This window comes from Hyla sarda, chromosome 9 (genome assembly GCF_029499605.1).
Source record: "Hyla sarda isolate aHylSar1 chromosome 9, aHylSar1.hap1, whole genome shotgun sequence".
NCBI lineage: Eukaryota > Metazoa > Chordata > Amphibia > Anura > Hylidae > Hyla > Hyla sarda.
Window position 1 is genome coordinate 9,825,618 of NC_079197.1, and position 24,437 is coordinate 9,850,054.

The window sequence follows — 24,437 nt, forward strand, 5'->3', positions numbered from 1 at the left end:
GGTACCCTGGTTGGGAAACATTGCTACAGGACAGTGGTCTCCAAACTACTGCCCCCCAAATGATGCAAAACTACAACTCCCAACATGCTGGCAGCTGTAGTTTTGCAACAGCTGGAGGCACCCTGTTTGGAAAACACTGATGTAGTGCAATATGTAGTCGGTAGCCTCCCACATGATAGAGGATAAGGGTTTGATGGCCGCCGGTCTGACTGCTGGGATCCATATGAATATGTTCTGCTGGGATCCATATGAACTGTTGCAAAACTACAACTCCCAACATGCCCAGACAGCCTGGGAGTTGTAGTTTTGCAATATCTGGGGGGCTGTAGTTTGGAGACCACTGTCCTGTAGCAATGTTTCCCAACCAGTGTGCCTCTAGATGTTGCAAAACTACAACTCCCGGCATGCTGAGAGTTGTAGTTTTGCAACAGCTGGAGGCACCCTGGTTGGAAAACACTGATGTAGTGCAGTGTGTAGTCGGTAGCCTCCCACAAGAGTATGATGTCCGCCGGTCTGACTGCTGGGATCCATATGAATATGTTCTGCTGGGATCCATATGAACTGTTGCAAAACTACAACTCCCAGCATGCCCGGACAGCGGCTGTTGGGAGTTGTAGCTTTCAACATCTAGGGGGCTGTAGTTTGGAGACCTCTGTTCTTTAGCAGTGTTTTCCAACCAGTGTGCCTCCAGCTGTTGCAAAACTACAACTCCCAGCATGTCCGGACAGCCGAAGGCTGTCCGGGCATCCTGGGAGCTGTAGTTTTACAACAGCTGGAGGCACACTGGTTGGAAAACAATGGTCTGTGGCATCTGCTCTTGCAGACAATGAATAGCTCCGGTGCACATGTATGACCTCCTTTCTGACGAGATACTTGGGACCCCATTCCTGAGATTGTGGTGGGTCCCAGCAGTTGGACCCCTAGTGATCATACACTTCTTCCCTGTCCTGTGGATAGGGTCAGCGCACCCACCCACCACTAATATGCCCTTTTAAAAGGGGTTATCCAGGATCAGAAAACATAGTTGCTTTCTTCCTTAAACAGCGCCACCCCCGTACTCTGTTTGTCTGTAATAATGCAGCTCCGTTCCATTGATGTAAATGGAGCCGAGATGTAATACCACACACAACCTGAGATCAGCTGTGGTGCTGTTTTTGTAAGAAAACCCTTTAATACGCCGCTTGTCTCCTGCTGTAACCCATAGATGTCCTTCACGGCTTCCTGTGTGGCCGCCGGTTCTGTACTACAATTGGTGGATAAGGTTATGAGAGGGGAGGTCCGGAACGGGCTGGCAGTGGTCAGGTAAGTGGATATGGTACATATATATATATATATATATATATATATATATATATTTGTGGGGGGAGATTTTTCCAAACCTGTCAAGAGGAAAAGTTGCCCAGTTGCCCATAGCAACCAATCAGATCACTACTTTCATTTTTGAAAAGGCCTCTGAATAATGAAAGAAGCAAGCTGATTGGTTGCTATGGGCAACTGGGCATCTTTTCCTCCGGACGGGTTTTGGTAAATCTCCCCCATAATGTGTAATAGACGGGGCCGTATTTACAGCTCGTATACTATGCACTAGGACTATATACTCCCTATCAGGGATGATTCCACCAGCGTCAACATTTTTTCACGCATCAAAAACTGTATGAGCTACATCGGGGCTTGACAAATCCCAGCTGGCAGATCGCCATGGCGACTAAGAACTTTTTATTTTAAACTTTTTTTATTTTTTTACCTGTATTTCTTACTTGGCCTCCGTTCCTGTGCTCATTCTACCTTCTGCCTCCAGTTGGCGCTATAGTGTTAAATGAGAACATGAGAAACGGATGTCAGGTGACCGCTTTAGGGGTACAGAGCCTGACCACCGAGACTGCTGATTGGCTGTGGCTGTCACATGACATCCGCTGCTCAAGTAACATTGGAGGCAGAACAGGGGATCAGCGTGGGAATAGGGGAGGAGGTGAGTGTTTTTTTCATTGTTATGAAACTAATGATTGTGACACATGAGGAGAGATAATGGGGACACTTATCATGGGATAATGGGAACACTAACTCACTAATTATCGTGACATATGAGGGGGACACTGATTATTGTGATACATGAGGGGAAATAAGGGGGACACTGATGACTGCAACACAAGGAGTGATAAGGGGGACACTAATGAATGTGATACAGAAAGAGATTAGGGAACACTAATGACTGTGACACAGGGAGAGATGAGGGGACACTAATAACTGTGACACAGGGAGAGATGAGGGGACACTAATAACTGTGACACAGGGAGAGATGAGGGGGACACTAATGACTGTGACACAGGAAGAGATTAGGGGACACTAATGAATGTGACACAGGGAGAGATGAGGGGGACACTAATAACTGTGACACAGGGAGAGATGAGGGGGACACTAATGACTGTGACACAGGGAGAGATGAGGGGGACACTAATAACTGTGACACAGGGAGAGATGAGGGGACACTAATAACTGTGACACAGGGAGAGATGAGGGGGACACTAATGACTGTGACACAGGGAGAGATGAGGGGGACACTAATAACTGTGACACAGGGAGAGATGAGGGGACACTAATAACTGTGACACAGGGAGAGATGAGGGGGACACTAATGACTGTGACACAGGGAGAGATGAGGGGACACTAATAACTGTGACACAGGGAGAGATGAGGGGGACACTAATGACTGTGACACAGGGAGAGATGAGGGGGACACTAATAACTGTGACACAGGGAGAGATGAGGGGGACACTAATGACTGTGACACAGGGGGAGATGAGGGGGACACTAATGACTGACACAGGGAGAGATGAGGGGACACTAATAACTGTGACACAGGGAGAGATGAGGGGGACACTAATAACTGTGACACAGGGGGAGATGAGGGGCACTAATGACTGTGACACAGGGGAAGATGAGGGGACACTGATCACTGTGACACAGGGAGAGATGAGGGGGACACTAATAACTGTGACACAGGGAGAGATGAGGGGGACACTAATGACTGTAACACAGGGGGAGATGAGGGGCACTAATGACTGTGACACAGGGGGAGATGAGGGGACACTGATCACTGTGACACAGGGAGAGATGAGGGGACACTAATAACTGTGACATAGGGAGAGAGGAGGGGACACTAATAACTGTGACACTGGGAGGGATGAGGGGACACTAATAACTGACATAGGGAGAGAGGAGGGGACACTAATAACTGTGACACTGGGAGAGATGAGGGGGACACTAATAACTGTGACACAGGGAGAGATGAGGGGGACACTAATGACTGTAACACAGGGGGAGATGAGGGGACACTAATGACTGTGACACAGGGGGAGATGAGGGGACACTAATGACTGTGACACAGGTGGAGAGGAGGGGACACTAATGACTGTGACACAGGTGGAGAGGAGGGGACACTAATGACTGTGACACAGGGGAGAGATGAGGGGACACTGATCACTGTGACACAGGGGGAGATGAGGGACACTAATGGCTGAACATATGACATAACATTACATGCTGCCTCCTAGATTCAGAAATACACAAAATATTGAGCGGCTGTAAATCTGCAGTATTTTTCGCTGCATTTCACCCAAGGGGGGGGATTATTTATTTTTTTACTCGCTGAAATGTTCTCCTCCCTGAACACTGGCGCTTTAGGCTCCGGCCCAGAGAGTGATAAAGAATTTGGGGCTTTTATTATGTCTCAGGGAAGTTTGTGTGTTTCCCCTTTGACATCCCCCTTTCTATGCCGTAGTAAGGTCTGAGGGGGGGGGGGGTTTCTCTTTGCGGATTGGCCGGGCACATGGAGAAATGAGGAGATGGGGGTCCGTGGATCGGTCCCTCTCTTCTCACTCTGCAGTCCGGTCTATATCCACACACTATAAAATATCTGTCTGTCCCCCATTTTGCAGGCCCCCCGGGCACCACGCTTACACTGACCAGATGAACGGTTACTGCATGTTCAACCAACTCGCCATCGCCGCCAGATATGCCCAGCACCAGCACGGTGTACGGCGGTGAGTCCTGGGAGCTTGGTGACCGATCCCGATCCAGCCTGTCATATACTCATCCTGTGCTCTCCTCTCCAGGGTTCTCATCGTGGACTGGGATGTCCATCATGGACAAGGCACACAGTTCATATTTGAGCACGACCCAAGGTTTGTATGTACATGTAGCTATAATCAGAGATATCACACTGGATACATGGGCAGGTATATAGACAGAAAGGAGCGTACTGTATACTGCTAATACACACAACTCCATGGGATCTCTGTATACACTAAGCTCCTAAACGCCTCCTAGTGGTGGCTTCAGGCAGGAGTTTATATTTTACTTTGTGCCTGGGATTCGGAGCTATGAGGATGGTATATGGGGATGAGAAATGAGGATAAAATATGAGGTGGGGATATAGGGACAGGATATGAGGTGGGGATATAGGGACAGGATATGTGGTGGGGATATGGGGACGAGATACAAGGTTGAAATATAAGGACGGGATACCAGGTCAGAATATGAGGACGAGATACGAGGTCAGGATATGAGAGTGGGATATAAGGGCAGTATATAAGGTCAGGATATAATGTTGGGATATGAGGACGGGATAAAAGGTCAAGATATGAGGGCAGAATATAAGGTTAGAACATAAGGATGACATATGAGGACGGGATATGAGGATGGGATATGAGATCGGGATATGAGGACGGGATATGAGGACGGGATATGAGGTCAGGATATGAGATCGGGATATGAGGTCTGGATATGAGGTCGGGATATGAGGTCGGGATATGAGATCGGGATATGAGGTCGGGATATGAGGTCGGGATATGAGGTCGGGATATGAGGTCAGGATATGAGGTCAGGATATGAGGTCAGGATATGAGGTCGGGATATGAGATCGGGATATGAGGACGGGATATGAGGAGGGAATATGAGGTCAGGATATAAAGACGGGATAAAAGGACAGGATATGAGGGCAGAATACGAGGTTGGAATATGAGGGCAGGACATAAGGACAGGATATGAGGTCGGAATATGAGGTTAGAACATAAGGGTGACATATGAGGACATGATATAAGGAGGAGATATAAGGAGGGGATATGAGGACGTGAAATGAGGTTGGAATACGAGGATGTGACATTAGGTTGGTATTAAGGACAGGATATGAGGTCGGAATATGAGGTTAGAACATAAGGATGACATATGAGGACATGATATGAGGACGGGATATTAGGAGGGGATATGAGGATGTGAAATGAGATTGGGATTAAGGACCGGATATGAGGTTGGGATATGAGGGCGGGATTTGAGGATAAGATATGAGGATAAGATCGTCATTGTTGCTTTTCTTCTCCCACAAGGTTCAGGTATGAAGACGTGACAAGGCCGTGTACTCTGCTAGTATATAACATTTCTGCTGCCTCTAATGATCCTTCCTGATCTCTTGTTTCCTTCTCCTTATAGTGTCCTTTATTTTTCCATCCATCGCTATGAAAATGGAGAGTTCTGGCCTCACCTGGTGGAGTCGTCTAGTGCTGCTGTAGGGAAGGAGAGGGGCAAACAATATAATATAAATGTGCCCTGGAATAAGGTATGAATCAGGTCCAGATCAACGTTGAGCACAGGTCCATTATAAGTAAAACACTGCTTTTTGTTTTGCATAAAACAGTGCCAGTCCCGTCCACAGGTTGCGTCTGGTATTGCAGCTCGGCTCCATTGAAGTGCATGGAGCAGAGTGGTAACACCACACACAACCTGATATTGCAGCTCACCGCATCTTAGAACGGTGGTCCCCAAACTAATGGACCTCCAGCTGTTGCAAAACTACAACTCCCAGCATGCCCGGACAGCCAACGGCTGTCCGGGCATGCTGGGAGTTTTAGTTTTGCAACTGATGAAGGTACACAGTTTAGAGGCCACTGGCTTAGACCTATTCAAGTAAATGGATGAAGTGATCTGGGCTGCAGTACCAGGCGTAGCCACTACTAAGACTATGGCGCTGTACCTGGTCAGGAGCCAGATATCCACTGATCTGATATCGTCCTGGAAAACGCCATTAAAGGGGTACTCCGGTGGAAAACTTTTTTTTTTTACATGAACTGTTGCCAGAAAGTTAGACAGATTTGTAAATTACTTCTATTAAAAAATCTTAATCCTTCCAGTACTTATTAGCAGCTGTATGCTATGGAGGAAATTATTTTCTTTTTGAATTTCATTTTTGTCTTGTCCACAGTGCTCTCTGCTTACTCCTCTGTCCGTGTCAGGAACTGTCCAGAGCAGTATAGGTTTGCTATGAGGCTTTTCTCCTGCTCTGGACAGTTCCTGATACGGGCATCAGGTGTCAGCAGAGAGCACTGTGGACAAGACAAAAAAGAAAAGGATTTCCTCTGTAGCATACAGCTGCTAATAAGTACTTGAAGGGTAAAGATTTTTTAATAGAACTCACTTACAAATCTGTTTAACTTTCGGGCACCACTTGATTAAAACATTTTTTTTTTCCATCGGAGTACCCCTTTAAAACGGTTGTATATTTTGTGCCCCCTACAGACGGGAATGAGCGATGCGGATTATATCACCACCTTCCTGCACCTCCTCCTGCCCATCGCCTATGAGGTAACTATATGACCGGGATCGGGGAGGTGTATTATGGCCATTGCTAGGGAGCACTTACCTGTTTCCCTGTTTTTCTGCCTAAGTCCCTTTATGTTTCTCCTATTGCCAGTTCCAGCCTCAGCTCGTGTTGGTGGCAGCAGGATATGACTCGGTGATCGGAGACCCTAAGGTAATGTATGATGGTGCTCCGCGCTGTGTTATACCGTCATACAGGGATTTATATGGTAATGCTTCTTGATGTCCCATAGGGGGAGATGTCTGCTACCCCAGCATGCTTTGCACACCTTACCCACTTGCTCATGTGCCTGGCTGAGGGAAGACTCGTGCTCGCTCTGGAGGTGAGAAATGGTGGTGGCTGGAGAGTAACATGAGTGCAGCTCTGGAGTATAATACAGGATATAACTCAGGATCAGTACAGGATCAGTAATGTAATGTATGTACACAGTGATCTCACCAGCAGAATAGTGAGTACAGCTCTGGAGTATAATACAGGATATAACTCAGGATCAGTACAGGATAAGTAATGTAATGTATGTACACAGTGACCTCACCAGCAGAATAGTGAGTACAGCTCTGGAGTATAATACAGGATATAACTCAGGATCAGTACAGGATAAGTAATGTAATGTATGTACACAGTGACCTCACCAGCAGAATAGTGAGTACAGCTCTGGGGTATAATACAGGATATAACTCAGGATCAGTACAGGATAAGTAATGTAATGTATGTACACAGTGATCTCACCAGCAGAATAGTGAGTACAGCTCTGGGGTATAATACAGGATATAACTCAGGATCAGTACAGGATAAGTAATGTAATGTATGTACACAGTGACCTCACCAGCAGAATAGTGAGTACAGCTCAGGAGTATAATAGGGGATCAGTACAGGATAAATAATGTAATGTATGTACACAGTGATCTCACCAGCAGAATAGTGAGTACAGCTCTGGAGTATAATAGGGGATATAACTCAGGATCAGTACAGGACAAGTAATGTATGTACACAGTGACCTCACCAGCAGAATAGTGAGTACAGCTCTGGAGTATAATACAGGATATAACTCAGGATCAGTACAGGATAAGTAATGTATGTGCACAGTGACCTCACCAGCAGAATAGCGAGTACAGCTCTGGAGTATAATACAGGATATAACTCAGGATCAGTACAGGATAAGTAATGTAATGTATGTACACAGTGACCTCACCAGCAGAATAGTGAGTACAGCTCTGGAGTATAATACAGGATATAACTCAGGATCAGTACAGGATAAGTAATGTAATGTATGTACACAGTGACCTCACCAGCAGAATAGTGAGTGCAGCTCTGGAATATAATACAGGATATAACTCAGGATCAGTACAGGATAAGTAATGTAATGTATGTACATGGTGACCTCACCAGCAGAATAGTGAGTACAGCTCAGGATTATAATACAGGATATAACTCAGGATCAGTACAGGATAAGTAATGTAATGTATGTACACAGTGACCTCACCAGCAGAATAGTGAGTGCAGCTTTAGCTCGTATTGGTCTCTTACAGGGAGGTTACAACATGCGCTCCCTGGCTGAAGGTTCCTGCGCCTCTGTGAAGATTCTGCTCGGAGACCCATGCCCGATGTTGCACCAGCCTTTCACACCCTGTGAGAGGTAAGAGGATTTAATGTCTTGAGACGAAGATTTCGGATTTTATTTAGGATCATTCAGCACTGGTTTTGCACTGGTGATCAGTGTTCCCAGGATATTATTCTTTGATTTCCACAGCGCTCTGGATTCCATCTCCGGCGCCATATACGTCCACAGGAAATACTGGAGGTGTCTGCAGGACCAGGGTGAGTTCCTTCTGTCTTTATGGGGGCCTCCAATTTTGTAACTTTTTAGTGCATGTTTTTTTGGGGGATCTTAGCTTAAAGGGGTACTCCGCTGCCCTACTTCCGGAGCTCCGCTCCCCAGCGTCCAGAAATTTATTGTTCCGAATGCTGTGTGCGGCCTTCCGTGTTCAGGGCCGCCCTTCGTGACGTCACGAGGAGTGGCCCTGAACACGGAAGCCCGCACACAGCATTCGGAACAATAAACCTCCGGACGCTGGGGAGCGGAGCTCCGGAAGCAGGGCAGCGGAGTACCCCTTTAAAAAAAAAAAAAAAATATATATATATATATATATATATATATATATATATATATATATTTTTTTTTTTTTAGGGGGGATGGGGGATTCAAGGTGGGTGCAAGGCATAAGGGTGTTTCCCAAACAGGGTGCCTTCAGCTGTTACAAAACTACAACTCCCAGTACTTGTTTCGACAGGTCCAGGACCGGCGCCACCTGTAGGCGTCACCTATAGGCGAAGAGTGCACAGTGAATGAGGGCGCTGCCTGGGGATCCTGGACTTACATCACGGATACTCCGACTGAGTGCATCTTTAAAGGGGTACTCCGGTGCTTAGACATCTTATCCCCTATCCAAAGGATAGGGGATAAGATGCCTGATCGTGGGGGTCCCGCCTCTGGGGACCCTCATGATCTTCCACGCCGCACCCCGTTAGTATCAGCTCCCGGGGCGTGCTCGCTCCAGGTCTGATTACTGGCGATCACGGGGACGGAGCATAGTGATGTCACGGCTCCGCCCCCATGTGACGTGGGCTGATTCTAATGGGGTGCGGCGTGGAAAATCACTGGGTCCCCAGCGGCAGGACCCCCGTGATCAGGCATCTTATCCCCTATCCTTTGGATAGGGGATAAGATGTCTTAGCGCCGGAGTACCCCTTTAAACTTTGTGATGCCTTTAAGACGCACACAGAGTTTATTGGACACAGGTCACTACCTCCAACACTCATGTCCTGTTGCAACACTAATCTAATGTTGCAAAACTAAAACACCCAGCATGCCCGGACAGCCGTTGGCTGTCCGGACATGCTGGGTGTTGTAGTTTTGCAACAGTTGGGGGCACCCTGATTGAGAATCACTGACCTAAGGGATATCTACTTAAGTGCTCTGCATAGCAGGAAATACAGGTTCTTCTCCAGTAATCCAGAAAACTTCCAGGGTGTCTTAAAGAGAACTTATCATGATCTTGTTACAATTTATAATCCTCCCAGGTCACTGCCCCCATCATCATAAACCACCCCCGGCCTTTATTTTTATTATTTTTTAGTTTTCTACCTTGATATTGCTCTGTATTTTCTGCTCAGTGTCCGTCAGATTCACAGACTGGGAAGGGGCGTTCCCCATCAGGTGTAACATCATCTGAAGCCATACAGGGGAGAACTTCCTCCCTCACTCTGCTACCCACAGCCCAGAGCATTTCAGTGTGAGATGAGCTATGATTGGCCAAGGCTGCACACACACCCCCTCAGAACTCCAGACTAGTGTTGAGCGGCATAGGCCATATTCCAATTCACGATATTTTGTGAATATATATACAAATATTCGTCATATATTCGCAAAATTCGCATATTTGCAATATTCTCTGCCTTTTTTTTTTACTATGCGCCATAAAATTCGCATGCGCAATATCGCGTGATAAAAGAGCTAAAAGAAGGGAGGGATCAATATGCGCAAAAATTCGCATATGCGAATTTTCGGGCGCCCGCCAGTCTGATACAGTAACTAGCATTGGAGCCTTGTTTACACCACAAGTTGGAAGCAGGGAGGGATGATCACTGTGAAAAAAAAAATGTGAATATTCGTAATTGCGTAATTATATTCGCAATATTCACGAATTTGCAAACGTGCGACATTCGCGATAAATGTTCGCATTGCGGATATTCGCGCCCAACACTACTCCAGACTGCATTTCCTGATTTTGGACTTCTGCCAGGTCAGCAGGAGTCCAAAGTCTTTGCGAGAGATGGGGGGGAAATGTGCTCTGGACAAGTAGGGAGACACCTAGTGGCAGCTTTTTTTTTCAACGCAAATAAAACATAGAAAACTTCCTTTTTTAAACAAAGTACATTAGAAAGATTTTTTTTATTTACCATAAGGAGTGCAATAGCAAAAATTAGTGTTAAAGGGGTACTCCGGCGCTTAGACATCTTATCCCCCTATCCAAAGGATAGGGGATAAGATATCTAAGCGCCGGAGTACCCCTTTAATGAGAGTGCCCATTTAAGGATCTAACATATAATTCACGTCACTTCTGGTTTTCTTAAGATTTTACCATAAAGCTCGAGACCGTCAGTGGGAAAGTGACAGCAGGGGAAAAGAGCGTCGGGCCCCTCCGCGAGGAGTCAGAAGAAAACATCATGAAGGACGCGGTGCGGGAGGCAGTGAGGAAATTAGCGGAGAAGCGCACCGGCCTGGTGTATAATGAGCAGATGATGGAGCATTATAACTTGTGGGACAGGTGAGGCGACGCCATGATGTCACGCACACAGCCCTCGTCATCTCCTCCCTTTTCATTCTCGTTCTCCATCTTGTTCGCAGCGGTCACCCCGAGCTCCCGCAGAGAATCGCTCGGATATTCAAGCGGCACAAGGAGATGGGGCTGGTAGACCGCTGCACCCGTCTTCCCCATCGCCTGGCGACTACTAAGGAGCTGCAGATGTGTCATAGGTGGGTAACGGGGGTCAAGGGGACCCAGGGGGACCCATCAGCAGGAAGGATTGATGCATGGAAAGTTTTCCACGCCTGGGAACAGAGTTTTCGAAGCTCAGTTCACTTGCATTGGAGTCGGGTTTCTATAGAATTTAAATGGCACTGTCACTTTAAAAAAGTTTTGACATGTCGTAGAGACATATCAAATTAAATGGGTCTGGGTCTGAGTGTTCACAATCTGACCTATCGCTAGAAGCACATATTCTTCCAGCTCTTTGCCACACTCATTCTAGCGATTGGTCAGGGTCTGAACACTTAGACCCTTAGATCAAAACATCTTACATGTTTCTAGAAGATGTAAAAAAAATTTTTTTAAGCAACAGGTACACTGTAATGCAGATTTCAATTTGAAATCTGGGCCAAAATCCAATTTCCTTAAACGTAGTCCTGAAGGGATTGTCTGGTGAAAGAAACAACCTGTGTATGGTGTCAAAAAGTATAATAAAGCAACTTACTAATATAATGTTATTAGTCATAGTGCACAGATCTCTTCCTGTCCTCTCTCCCTTGTAATCTGTGACATCACATCACAGGTTTTGGAAGCAGTCCGCTTTGTCCCTCCTCTCCTCCTGTCAGCACAGGACAAGTCTAACGATGTTAAAGGGGAAGCTGTTATTACTGTTCATTATATGGGCGCTGTCAGATACAATAACTTTTTCTATGTTATAAAGCATGCAAAAACAATATGTTTTGCAATTGCTTTCATCAGAAAATTTTCAGTATTTCATAATAAAAAGGCAGTAAAAAAAGTGGCCACTAGGGGTCCCCCTGCCTCCTGGGACACATACCAGTCCTGCAGTGAGGGAGGGGGAGGAGTCATCACAGTGAGGAGAAGACAGGGACACGCCCCATGCCTCTGCATGGACAGAAACCTCACTGAGCAATGATGACAAGTAAATAAAGGTCATTCTGAGAGAAGTATAGGTCGTAGACACATAAAAATTAGATGTACATGATCAGGATGAAGTACTGAGCAAGATATAACAATATAACAGGTTTTCTTTTAGTGGGTGGATCTGACAGGTACGCTTTGAATTTATGAATTATTAGATAAGACAGCAGGGAGCCTGTTTTCAGTCGAAGCAGTTTCCATCAGAACGGGGCTCCCTGCTGCGTTATCTAATGAGTTATAAATCTAATAAGCATCAGTACTAGCTTCCCCCTTTACATCACTGGTCTCGTCCGCTGCAGGCAGAAGCGAAGAGGGGAGAAGGGACAGAGCAGACTACTTTCAGAGCCTGTGATGTGACGTCACAGCTTACAAAGGAGAAGAGCACAGCTCATTTGGAAGATCTGTGCCCTATGGCTAATAGCATTATATCATAATGTTTGACACCATACACAGGTTGTTTCTTTCGTTGGCTATGCCATTTAAAAGGGTAAGTCAGCCATCACCATTTTTTACCCATACGCAAGGAAAACTGTTAGATCGAGGGGGTGCAATTATTAACCATTGCACATACCGGTCACCCAGTCATTGGGTCCCCATCGATCAGGTATAACAGTTCTTATCATTACCCTCGCAGTCTCTCCTACATTGAGAAGATTGAAGGAAGCTCCCGAATGAAACCACGAGACCTGCACAGGATGGGCTCCGAGTACAACTCCATTTACATCAACAACCGGTCCTATCACAGCGCGCTCCTGGCTGCCGGATCTACATTCAGTGTGGTGGAGGCTGTGCTGAAGGGGGAGGTGAGACCACTACATCCCATCCTTGGTGACTGGCTATAAGTGCACCCTTTGTGTGCCACCTCTCTCCCACCTATTTGCTTTGTTGTTCAGGTCCAGAATGGAGTTTGCATAGTCCGCCCTCCAGGTCACCATGCAGAGCCGGGTGAAGCCTGCGGGTTTTGCTTCTTTAACAATGTCGCCTTGGCTGCGCGGTACGCCCAGAGTCTGCAGAGCCCGTCTGAACCTCCGCTAAGGTAAAGGGGTACTATGTAACTATAGCTTTCAGAAACTGTCCCCTATACTTTGTGTTCACTTCCTCTGCTTACTGTCAGTGAACGGGATTGTTCAAGTTTAAATCCAGAGTTTGAAAAAAATTGTACAGAACGTATACTTGCTACAGCTGAGGGTTTGTTACAGTTGGATCCAGTCGTAATAATCCTCGCGATGAGCTTGGCACATCTGTGCTGATAGTTCTGCTACATTGTAACAGTACAGGATAGATGTATCTGGCCAGAGAAGGGTTTCCTAACCAGGGTACCTACAGCTGTTGCAAAACTACAGCTCCCAGCATGCCCGGACAGTTAACGGCTACAGCTGGAGGCACCCTGGTTGGGAAACACTGACATAGATCCTAGCCATACAACTGCCTAGATGCTGTGGTATAACGGAGAATACATCACATGCAAAACTACAACTCCCAGCATGCCTACACAGCCATGCTGGGAGTTGTAGTTTTGCAACAGCTGGAGGCACCCTGGTTGGGAAACACTGATATTGATCCTAGCCATTTAATCGCCTGCTGTGGTATAGCAGAGAATAAACCACATGCAAAACTACAACTCCCAGCATGCTGGAGGTTGTAGTTTTGTAACAGCTGGAGGCACCCTGGTTGGGAAACACTGATATAGATCCTGACCATATAACTGCCTAGATGCTGTGGTATAGCGGAGAATACATTACATGCAAAACTACAACTCCCAGCATGCCCGGACAGCCGCTGGCTGTCCGGGCATGCTGGGAGTTGTAGTTTTGCAACAGCTGGAGACACCCTGGTTGGGAAACACTGATATAGATCCTGACCATTTAACTGCATAGATGCTGTGGTATAGCAGAGAATACCCCACCAGCAACACTACAACTCCCAGCATGCCCAGACAGCTGTCAGCTGTCCGGGCATGCTGGGAGTTGTAGTTTTGCAACAGCTGGAGGCACCCTGGTTAGGAAACACTGAAATAAATCTTGGCTGTTTAACTGCCTAGATACTGTGGTATAGCAGAGAGCACCCCACCTGTAAAACTACAACTCCCAGCATCTCTTACTCTGGAGGACCCGGTGTGTCCATACATTTATTGGGATGGCCCATTGATTTCTATGAGGGTTTTTCTTTTTATTCCATACCTCACCTGTGGGGGCGCTGTAAGAGGATTGAATAATCTCTGCCTGGAGATCTTCTCTAAGCTTTAATTACATAAATCCGGAACCCCCCTTTAATTGTCCTTTAAAGGGGTACTCCGGCGGAAAACAATGTTTTTTTTTTTTTTTTTAAATCAACTGGTGCCAGAAAGTTAAACAGATTTGTAAATTACTTCTATATCAAAATCTTAATCCTTCCAGTACTTATCAGCTGCCGTATGCTCCACAGGAAGTTCTTTTCTTTTTGAATTTCTTTCCAGTTTGACCACAGTGCTCTCTGCTGACACCTCTATCCATTTTAGGAACTGTCCAGAGCAGGAGCAAATCCCCATAGCAAACCTCTCCTGCTCTGGATAGTTCCTGACATGGACAGAGGTGTCAGCAGAGAGCACTGTGGTCAGACAGAAAATAACTTCCTGTGGAGCATACAGCAGCTAATAAGTACTGGAAGGATTAAGATTTTTTAATACAAGTAATTTACAAATCTGTTTAACTTTCTGGCACCATTTGATTTAAAAAAAAAAATGTTTTTTTTTTTTTTTTTTAAATGGAGTACCCCTTTAAATACAGCGTTGACCGCCTTCTCTGCAGGGTTAACCTTCTACCTTACGATGTCTCTTTTTTAGGGTGATAATTTTGGACTGGGATATCCACCATGGGAACGGGACGCAGCACATCTTCCAGGACGATCCAAGGTAATGCGGTCCTCCGCTGTGCGGCGTGCCGGCGCGTTCACCTATCCCCCCCCTATGTGTTCACCTTCCTTTACCCGTCTGCCAGCGTCCTCTACGTGTCTCTCCATCGCTATGACGACGGCCTCTTCTTCCCGTCCTCTGAGGATGCCGCACATGACAAGGTTGGGAGCGGTCGGGGCGAAGGATTCAATGTGAACATCCCCTGGAACGGTGCGAAAATGGGAGATGTGGAGTACCTCCTCGCCTTCCACCGAATCGTGATGCCCATCGCCTACGAGGTGCGGGGGAGGGTAGACATCATGTAAGACGTTTTGAGAGTTGAGATCTTCATACATATCTCCACTTACCTTCAGTTCAACCCACAACTTGTTTTGGTGTCTGCCGGATTTGATGCCGCTCGTGGTGACCCGCTCGGAGGCTGCCGCATCAGCCCGGAAGGCTACGCCCACATGACGCATCTCCTGATGGGACTGGCAGGGGGCAAGATAGTGGTGGTGCTGGAGGTAAGTGCCTAGACCACCTGCCTGATACGTACAGGGATATGGACCCTCACTGGAAGCCTCAGTCATCAGCCGGATGTGGCAGCAAGGGTTCAACTGTCCTACAACACCGCCACAGGCGAAAGGCGGTATTACACTGTTCCTTTTTAAATCAATTGTCTGTCCATGTCAGAGCTTGGCAAAAAAATGTTTTCACATCATCTGGTGCGAGAAAGTTAAAGGGGGATTCCAGGAAAAAATATATATCAACTGGCTCCAGAAAGTTAAACAGATTTGTAAATTACTTCTATTAAGAAATCTTAATCCTTCCAGTAGTTATCAGCTGCTGAAGTTGAGTTGTTCCTTTCTGTCTGACCACAGTGCTCTCTGCTGACACCTCTGCCTGTCTCAGGAACGGTCCAGAGCAGGAGCAAATCCCCATAGCAAACCTGAGACAGGCAGAGGTGTCAGGTGTTGAATGCGCCATTTAAGCAGTTATATGACGGACATCTGAGTCACCCCCATTGTTTGTCATTACCGGCAATGGTCAGCTGCAGATGGCAGACGGTACTTGGCGAGTATGATGTGGACCTGGCCTAATGAAGAAAACTGTGTGCCTGTAGCCGAATGTGACCCCTGCAGTTGCTCAAATGCTGAGGCACCTGATTGGCTGAGCCGCGGCTCAGCCAATCAGGTGCCTCAGCATTTGAGCAACTGCAGGGGTCACATTTGGCTACGGGGACACATTCGGCTACGGGGACACAGTTTTCTTCATTACACCGGCTCCCGGGTGCACCATACTCCCTTAAAACCTAAGCACCGGGATGAAATTCTCCAGGTCGCCTTAGCGGCCTGGCACCTGGGATTTGTGGAGCCCTAGTCTATGTAATGCACAAAGTTGCCAGGTCCTCCAAGGGATGAGAAACAGGTGATCACCCTGAATTGGAGAATACACTTGTCTTGTAGTCTTTTTCTTCCATGTCTTACTTATCGCCCTTAGGGTGGATACAACCTAACGTCCATCTCGGACTCCATGTCCATGTGTACCCGCACGCTGCTGGGTGATCCACCGCCCATCTTATCTGACCTGCACGCCCCGCGCCCGGCAGCCGTACGTGTTATCTCCAGCGTTCTACAAGTACATCAGAAATATTGGCGCAGCCTGCGGATAAACAGTGAGTATGGGAGAGGAAATTGGGGGTTGGATTGGAGCGGCTGGTGAGATATACATTATATTTGATGGTGTCTTTTCAGCCGGACCTGCTGTAGAATCTGAGATGGTAAAAGACCTTCTGTTCTCCCCACACAAGACGGAGCCAAGTAAGGAATCAGGATTATCATCACCCAAAAACAGAAGTCCTGGGAGGCAGATCGTCTCGACACCAAGGAAACATGAAGACGGTGTGACACCTGAGAACGAGGGTGTGCAGCAGAGACTATCACCAATGACTGTGCAGAATGCAGAAGGTGACTCTCCTGGAGGAAGGACGGCCATGATCCAGGATGTAGAGGACAGTATGAAGCACCCCTCCATATTACAGAACCCTGGAGGAGACTTGGTTATGTCAGAAGGTGACTCTCCTAGAGGAAGGACGGCCATGATCCAGGATGTAGAGGACAGTATGGAGCACCCCTCCGTATTACAGAACCCTGGAGGAGACTTGGTTATGTCAGAAGGTGACTCTCCTAGAGGAAGGACGGCCATGATCCAGGATGTAGAGGACAGTATGAAGCACCCCTCCGTATTACAGAACCCCGGAGGAGACTTGGTTATGTCAGGTGACTCTCCTAGAGGAAGGACGGCCATGATCCAGGATGTAGAGGACAGTATGAAGCACCCCTCCGTATTACAGAACCCCGGAGGAGACTTGGTTATGTCAGGTGACTCTCCTAGAGGAAGGACGGCCATGATCCAGGATGTAGAGGACAGTATGGAGCACCCCTCCGTATTACAGAACCCAGGAGGAGACTTGGTTATGTCAGGTGACTCTCCTAGAGGAAGGACGGCCATGATCCAGGATGTAGAGGACAGTATGGAGCACCCCTCCGTATTACAGAACCCCGGAGGAGACTTGGTTATGTCAGGTGACCCTCCTAGAGGAAGGACGGCCATGATCCAGGATGTAGAGGACAGTATGGAGCACCCCTCCGTATTACAGAACCCCGGAGGAGACTTGGTTATGTCAGGTGACCCTCCTAGAGGAAGGACGGCCATGATCCAGGATGTAGAGGACAGTATGGAGCACCCCTCCATATTACAGAATCCCGGTGGAGACTTGGTTATGTCAGGTGACTCTCCTAGAGGAAGGACGGCCATGAAGGAAGAGTCCTTCTCCAGTCCTGCATCTCAGGAGGAAGGAGGATTGTACCACGAGGACAGTTGTGTAAAGCCGGATCAGTCCTATGAAGGAGAATCGCTGGAGCTGGTCATCGAGCTGCAGGTGACGGACAAGACCCCAGAGAAGGAGAGGTCTAAGCCGGAGGAGACCAGCTCGGTGGAGGAGCTTCTGAGAGACCTGCACTTGGGAGACGATACAAAGTCTGTAGACATCGGGTCTCCTGACAGCAAGCCAGTGGGGGGAGCGAGGAAGAAGACCTCCATGGGGAGACAGTCAGGCGGAGCACAGGTACATCCTAAGTATATCTGCATCACAGGGACCAGGACCTGAACGGGTTGTTCAGGAGGTCACTGGCACCTCTGCATTACTAGTCAAACTACAGGATGACATCATCACTTATCAGATCTCTCCTGCGAGCTCACAGACCCCTCCCCTCCAGCTCTGCCTGTTTACTGCTGCTATCTCTATGGGATCAGTATATATACCTGTTATATACCTCCCCTCCAGCTCTGCCTGTTTACTGCTGCTGTCTCTATGGGATCAGTATATATATACCTGTTATATACCTCTCCTCCAGCTCTATCTGTGAAGTGCTACTGTCTCTATGGGATCGGTATATATATAGTAGCTATACACCTCCCCTCCCGCTTTATCTGTATACTGCTGCTATCTCTATGGGATCAGGATATATAGTAGTTATACACCTCCCCTCCCGCTTTATCTGTATACTGCTGCTATCTCTATGGGATCAGGATATATAGTAGTTATACACCTCCCCTCCCGCTTTATCTGTATACTGCTGCTATCTCTATGGGATCAGGATATATAGTAGTTATACACCTCCCCTCCAGCTCTATCTGTATACTGCTGCTATCACTATGGGATCAGGATATATAGTAGTTATACACCTCTGCTCCAGCTCTATCTGTATACTGCTGCTATATCTATGGGATCAGGATATATAGTAGTTATACACCTCCCCTCCAGCTCTATCTGTATACTACAAAATAGAGAAGCACAGCCGCACATCCACCATTTGTAGTTTGATCTATTTGCTTCTCAGCATAATTTCAACAACTAACAGGTTGTTATTATACATTTTGATCAAAAAGTACAAGCGCACTCGCCACGTCAAGGCCGCCTATTTAGAGTGGGTCCCTAACACTGGCGTAGCGTCGGGTGGCGACCACCACCTCTGTAACACCATGCCTAGGGGGGGAACAACCCAGTGGCCAGGCAGCCCCAGTGCTGCCTGACCAAGCCTCCAGCAGGGGTGTAGCTATAGAGGTAGCAGTCGCACCTCAAGGGGACCCCAAAGCACATCTGCCCCATAAGAGACTAGCATTGTGGGGCCCTGTTGCAGATTTGGCATCGGGGCCCAGAAGCTACAAGCTACGCCTCTGGTTGGGAGAATGCTAGGAGGAAACTCATATACAGTCTCCTGCTGGTTGTTTCACATTTGTAGTGTCTCCCTCCTTCCGTGGCCAGCACTCCGCTCCACACATTCGGCCCGGGTGTTTTTAATTAGCAGGAGATGTATAAGTGTTTCCTCCTCACATTCTCCGGCCCTCTGGCAGGGAGCACATGGTCGGTGTTCACACTGGTGTGGTGCTCTGCGGCGGCCATTGTTGCTGTGATGCTTTGTCTGTGGGGTGGTGCGGCCCGGTGTTGGGGTTTGGTCGGGCAGCAGTTGGGTTCCTGGCCACTGGGTCATTCCCCCTGTTGGCTTGGTGTCTCGGAGGCAGTGGTCGCTTCCTAGCTCTACGCCATTGTTAGGTTAGGGACCCACTCTGACTAGGCGGCCTTGACGTGGCGAGTGGGCTTGTAATTATTGATCAAAATATATAATAACAACCTGTTATTGAAATTATGCTGAGAAGCAAATAGATCAAAATACAAATGGTGGATGTGCGGCTGTGATTCTATTTCTCTATTTTTGTTTCTATCTGTATACTGCTGCTGCTATCTCTATGAGATCAGGATATATAGTAGTTATACACCTCCCCTCCAGCTCTCTGTATACTGCTGCTATCTCTATGAGATCAGGATATATAGTAGTTATACACCTCCCCTCCAGCTCTATCTGTATACTGCTGCTATCTCTGTGGGATCAAGATATATAGTAGTTATACACCTCTCCTCCAGCTCTATCTGTATACTGCTACCATCTCTGTGGGATTAGAATATATAGTAGTTATACACCTCCCCCTCCAGCTCTATCTGTATACTGCTGCTGCTATCTCTATGGGATCAGGATATATAGTAGTTATGCACCTCCCCCTCCAGCTCTATCTGTATGCTGCTGCTATCTCTATGGGATCAATATATATATATATATATATATATATATATAGTAGTTATACACCTCCCCTCCAGCTCGATCTGTATACTGCTGCTGCTATCTGTATGGGATCTATATATATATATAGTAGTTATACACCTCCCCTCCAGCTCTATCTGTATACTGCTGCTGCTATCTCTATGGGATCTATATATATAGTAGATATGCACTTCCCCTCTAGCTCTCTCTGTATATCTATAAGTCAGTGTTTCCCTACCATGTTGCCTTCAGCTGTTTCAAAACTACAACTTCCAGCAAGCCTGGACAGCCTTTGGCTGGGAGTTGTAGTTTTGCAACAGCTGGAGGCACCCTGATTGGAAAACACTGCTGTAAGGGCTTGTCGGAAGTCATAGTGCCCTAATCCAAATATTCAGAACCAAGTCAGACGTTATGTGTAGGCTACAGTTCAGTTCAGTTCAGTACTCCTGCCTTATGGGGGCGCTCACTAGAGGGGTCCATTCTCTCTCTCTACAGTACACAGAGTCGCCTGCAGAAGCCACTGGGGGTGATCCTTTGTCCTCATATGAAGCGGACATGGACCCATCACTCGTATTCTCTGTAAGTCGGGCGCCTCCTTTATGTCTGGTCTGTATGTTATGTGTTTTTTTTTTTTTTTAAACGTTCAGCTTCACGTGTGCGTTTTACATTCTCTAATTCTTGTTTCCAGGGGGAGTTATTTAGTGTAACACCCTTGCCCTGGTGTCCTCACTTAGAGTCGGTACGGGCGTTGCCTTGTGGTGGAGCGGATGTGACGGAGCCCTGCGCAGAGTGCGGCACCCTGGTGGAGAACTGGCTCTGTCTGACATGTTACCAGGTAAGGAGCGGCCGGCGGCCCAAATGATGTGGTGGGAAAGGGCGTATGGCAGTGGTCTTCAACCTGAGGACCTCCAGATGTTGCAAAACTACAACTCCCAGCATGCCCGGACAGCCAACGGCTGTCCGGGCATGCTGGGAGTTGTAGTTTTGCAACATCTGGAGGTCCGCAGATTGAAGACCACTGGCGTATGGCAAATCTGGTGCAGATGAGACATGGCGATACCCCCTCTGACAAAGGAATCTCATTCTGCCTGTCACAAGGATGTTAAATGGTGACTCTCATTATAACTGTTTGCTATTGCACTCCTTATGGTAAATAAAAAATCTTTTCAATGTACTTTGTTTTAAATTTTTTTTTAGTTTTCTATGTTTTATTGTGTTTATAAAGCTGCCACTAGGTGTCTCCCTACTTGTCCAGAGGACATTTCCCCCCCATCTTTTGCACAGACTTTGGACTCCTGCTGACCTGGTAGAAGTAAAAATAATCAGGAAATGCTGAGGGGAGGTGTGTGCAGCCTTAGCCAATCATAGCTCATCTCTAAAATCCCTAAGATCGACATTTAGGCACCTCTAGTCCCTTTGAGGACTCCTCCCAGCTTGCACGCTCCAGTGGATCGTAAAGCAAAATGACTCCCTAAATGGTCACTCTCATAAAAACAAATTTTTGCTATTGCACTCCTCATGGTAAATGAAAAAATTATTTCTAATGTACTTTAAGAAAAATGAAATTTTCTGTTGTATTTGTGTTTAAAAAAAAGCTGCCACTAGGTGTCTCCCTACTTGTCCAGAGCACATTACCCCCCCCCCCCCAAGTCCAAAATTAGGAAATGCTGAAGGAGGTGTGTGCAGTCTTATCCAATTAGAGTTCATCTCACACTGAACTGCTCTGGGCTGTGTGTAGCAGAGTGAGGGAGGAAGTTCTCCCCTGTATGGCTTCAGATGATGTCACGCCTGCTGGGGAACGCCCCCTTCTTAGTCTGTGAATCTGACTGAGACTGAGCAGAAAATACAGAGTAATATCAAGGTAGAAAACTAAAAAATAATAAAAATAAAGGCCGGGGGTGGTTCATCATGATGGGGGCAGTGACCTGGGAGGATTATATAATGTAACAAGATCATGTGACGTTCTCTTTAATAAAGCTGTAATGAAGTTTTGCAGCTTTTAGCCATTTTAAAGATCTCCGCTTGCTGTCAGCGAATGGAACGTACTGGTGTGATACTTCTGACAGCTCTAAGAGTTTATCCAGTCTAGAGGATAAATGTATAAGAACCCACAGTCTTGTAGCGGTCCTACGTGGGACCTCACTAGGTGATAAGAACTACCAGCAAAAAATAAATAAATCAATAACAGGGTAATCCTACCTAAAATAAAACCTAAATTTAAATAAATATTAAAATTAAATAAATATTAAAATCTCACCGACTACCAAGAATATTATATAGAAGTAATACCAATTATCATCAGACTCCTATAGACAATTCCATTCTGGCGACCGTTGCGTGTAGGTGCTGCTGTTGAGAATAACTCCCGACGGGTTTCTGTCACAATATGTGACGTCTTCAGGGGAGTATGCTATTATCTAAGACACACAGCAACAAAGTGTATCACAAAGCCACGGTCTTATGTTATAACACTTATGGGTCACATATAGTCTGATCCCAAGTTTCCGACCATCCCAAATGTCCAGGTAAAAGGTTGTAGCATGTTTGTGCGTGACATTGGGTAACCATATAAAGTTAGGAAATCAGGGGTTCGGTAGGACCGCGGTCGTCCGATATAGGTTGAATGAACCTGTGCCTGAGACAGCTAGGTGGTCCAGAATGCTATGTCCCAAGCGGGGGGTGCCGGGCATGCTGGGTGTTGTAGATTTGCAACAGCTGGAGGCACCCTGGTTGGGAAACACTGGTGTAGAAAAGAGAGAGACTGTATAACTACCAAAGTGCTGCCCCCTTTGGTCTATGGTGAAGCTTAGAGGGTCCCTGTAGGGCTGTTCTAACCTTTTGTCTGTGTTCCTCAGGTCCTGTGCGGTAGATACGTCTCGCAGCACATGATGTGTCACGGCGTGTCTTGCGGCCATAATATCGTCCTGAGTTTCTCGGACCTCTCTGTGTGGTGCTATAGCTGTGACGCCTACGTTCACAACGAGGTAGAGTATGGTTATAGAGATAAGCCGCTGCCAGACAGTTTTTCGTGTAGGATATAAATCACTTTGGGCCTCCAGCTGTTGCAAAACTACAACTCCCAGCATACCCGGACAGCCAACGGCTGTCCGGGTATGCTGGGAGTTGCAGTTTTGCAACAGCTGGAGGTCCCCAGTTTGGAAACCACCGATTTAATCAACTGGTGCCAGAAAGTTAAACAGATTTGTAAATTACTTCTATTAAAAAAATCTTAATCCTTCCAGTACTTTTTAGGGGCTGCATACTACAGAGGAAATGCTTTCATTTTTAGATTTCTCTTCTGTCACGAGCACAGTGCTCTCTGCTGACATCTCTGTCCATTTTAGGAACTGTCCAGAGAAGGAGAAAATCCCCATAGCAAACATATGCTGCTCTGGACAGTTCCTAAAATGGACAGAGATGTCAGCAGAGAGCACTGTGGTCGTGACGGAAGAGAAATCCAAAAATGTAAGCATTTCCTCTGTAGTACACAGCCCCTAAAAAGTACTGGAAGGATTAAGAATTTTTAATAGCAGTAATTTACAAATCTGTTTAACTTTCTGGCACCAGTTGATTAAAAAAAAAATATATATATATATATAATGTTTTCCCCGGGAGTACACCTTTAAAGTGCCAGCAGATCCTGACAAGAACAACAGTGTCACACTGTAACGAACACTTCAGCTGTGTCAGCTGGACTTGATCGGAATAGATTTTTTTCCTTCACTTAAAGAACTCCAGCGAAAATTAAAGGGGTATTCCACCCCTAGACATCTTATCCCTTTCCACCTAATGGGGGGGGGGGGGGGGTTCACTACCTCACTACTGGGGCCTTCTACCTAATAGGGGGGGGGGTCACTACCTTACTACTGGGGCCTTCTACCTAATAGGGGGGGGGGGGGGGTCACTACCTTACTACTGGAGCCTTCTACCTAATGGGGGGGGAGGTTCCCCTACCTTACTACTGGGGCCTTCTACCTAATAGGGGGGGGGGTCACTACCTTACTACTGGGGCCTTCTACCTAATGGGGGGGGGGGGGGTCACTACCTTACTACTGGAGCCTTCTACCTAATGGGGGGGGGGGGTTCCCCTACCTTACTACTAGGGCCTTCTACCTAATAGGGGGGGGGGGTCACTACCTTACTACTGGGGCCTTCTACCTAATGGGGGGGGGTTCCCCTACCTTACTACTAGGGCCTTCTACCTAATTAGGGGGGGTCACTACCTTACTACTGGGGCCTTCTACCTAATAGGGGGGGGTCACTACCTTACTACTGGAGCCTTCTAACTA

At 47.0% G+C, this 24,437-nt stretch overlaps 1 protein-coding gene across 2 annotated transcripts in view; it reads left to right on the top strand.

Moving 5' to 3' along the window:
- Positions 1 to 24,437, top strand: part of LOC130291324 (histone deacetylase 6-like) — a 48,297-nt gene that overhangs the window by 23,099 nt on the left and 761 nt on the right. For both annotated transcript variants that reach the window (XM_056539978.1, XM_056539980.1), the window contains exons 8-28: positions 1,205 to 1,302; positions 3,936 to 4,040; positions 4,113 to 4,181; positions 5,485 to 5,611; positions 6,568 to 6,633; positions 6,743 to 6,802; positions 6,882 to 6,971; positions 8,179 to 8,285; positions 8,400 to 8,467; positions 10,785 to 10,977; positions 11,058 to 11,186; positions 12,755 to 12,923; positions 13,014 to 13,156; positions 14,942 to 15,010; positions 15,096 to 15,288; positions 15,364 to 15,513; positions 16,490 to 16,664; positions 16,744 to 18,116; positions 20,644 to 20,727; positions 20,837 to 20,983; positions 23,004 to 23,132. In XM_056539978.1, the coding sequence (XP_056395953.1) occupies positions 1,205 to 1,302; positions 3,936 to 4,040; positions 4,113 to 4,181; positions 5,485 to 5,611; positions 6,568 to 6,633; positions 6,743 to 6,802; positions 6,882 to 6,971; positions 8,179 to 8,285; positions 8,400 to 8,467; positions 10,785 to 10,977; positions 11,058 to 11,186; positions 12,755 to 12,923; positions 13,014 to 13,156; positions 14,942 to 15,010; positions 15,096 to 15,288; positions 15,364 to 15,513; positions 16,490 to 16,664; positions 16,744 to 18,116; positions 20,644 to 20,727; positions 20,837 to 20,983; positions 23,004 to 23,132 (3,744 nt within the window). The remainder of the gene's footprint in view (positions 1 to 1,204; positions 1,303 to 3,935; positions 4,041 to 4,112; positions 4,182 to 5,484; positions 5,612 to 6,567; positions 6,634 to 6,742; positions 6,803 to 6,881; positions 6,972 to 8,178; positions 8,286 to 8,399; positions 8,468 to 10,784; positions 10,978 to 11,057; positions 11,187 to 12,754; positions 12,924 to 13,013; positions 13,157 to 14,941; positions 15,011 to 15,095; positions 15,289 to 15,363; positions 15,514 to 16,489; positions 16,665 to 16,743; positions 18,117 to 20,643; positions 20,728 to 20,836; positions 20,984 to 23,003; positions 23,133 to 24,437) is intronic.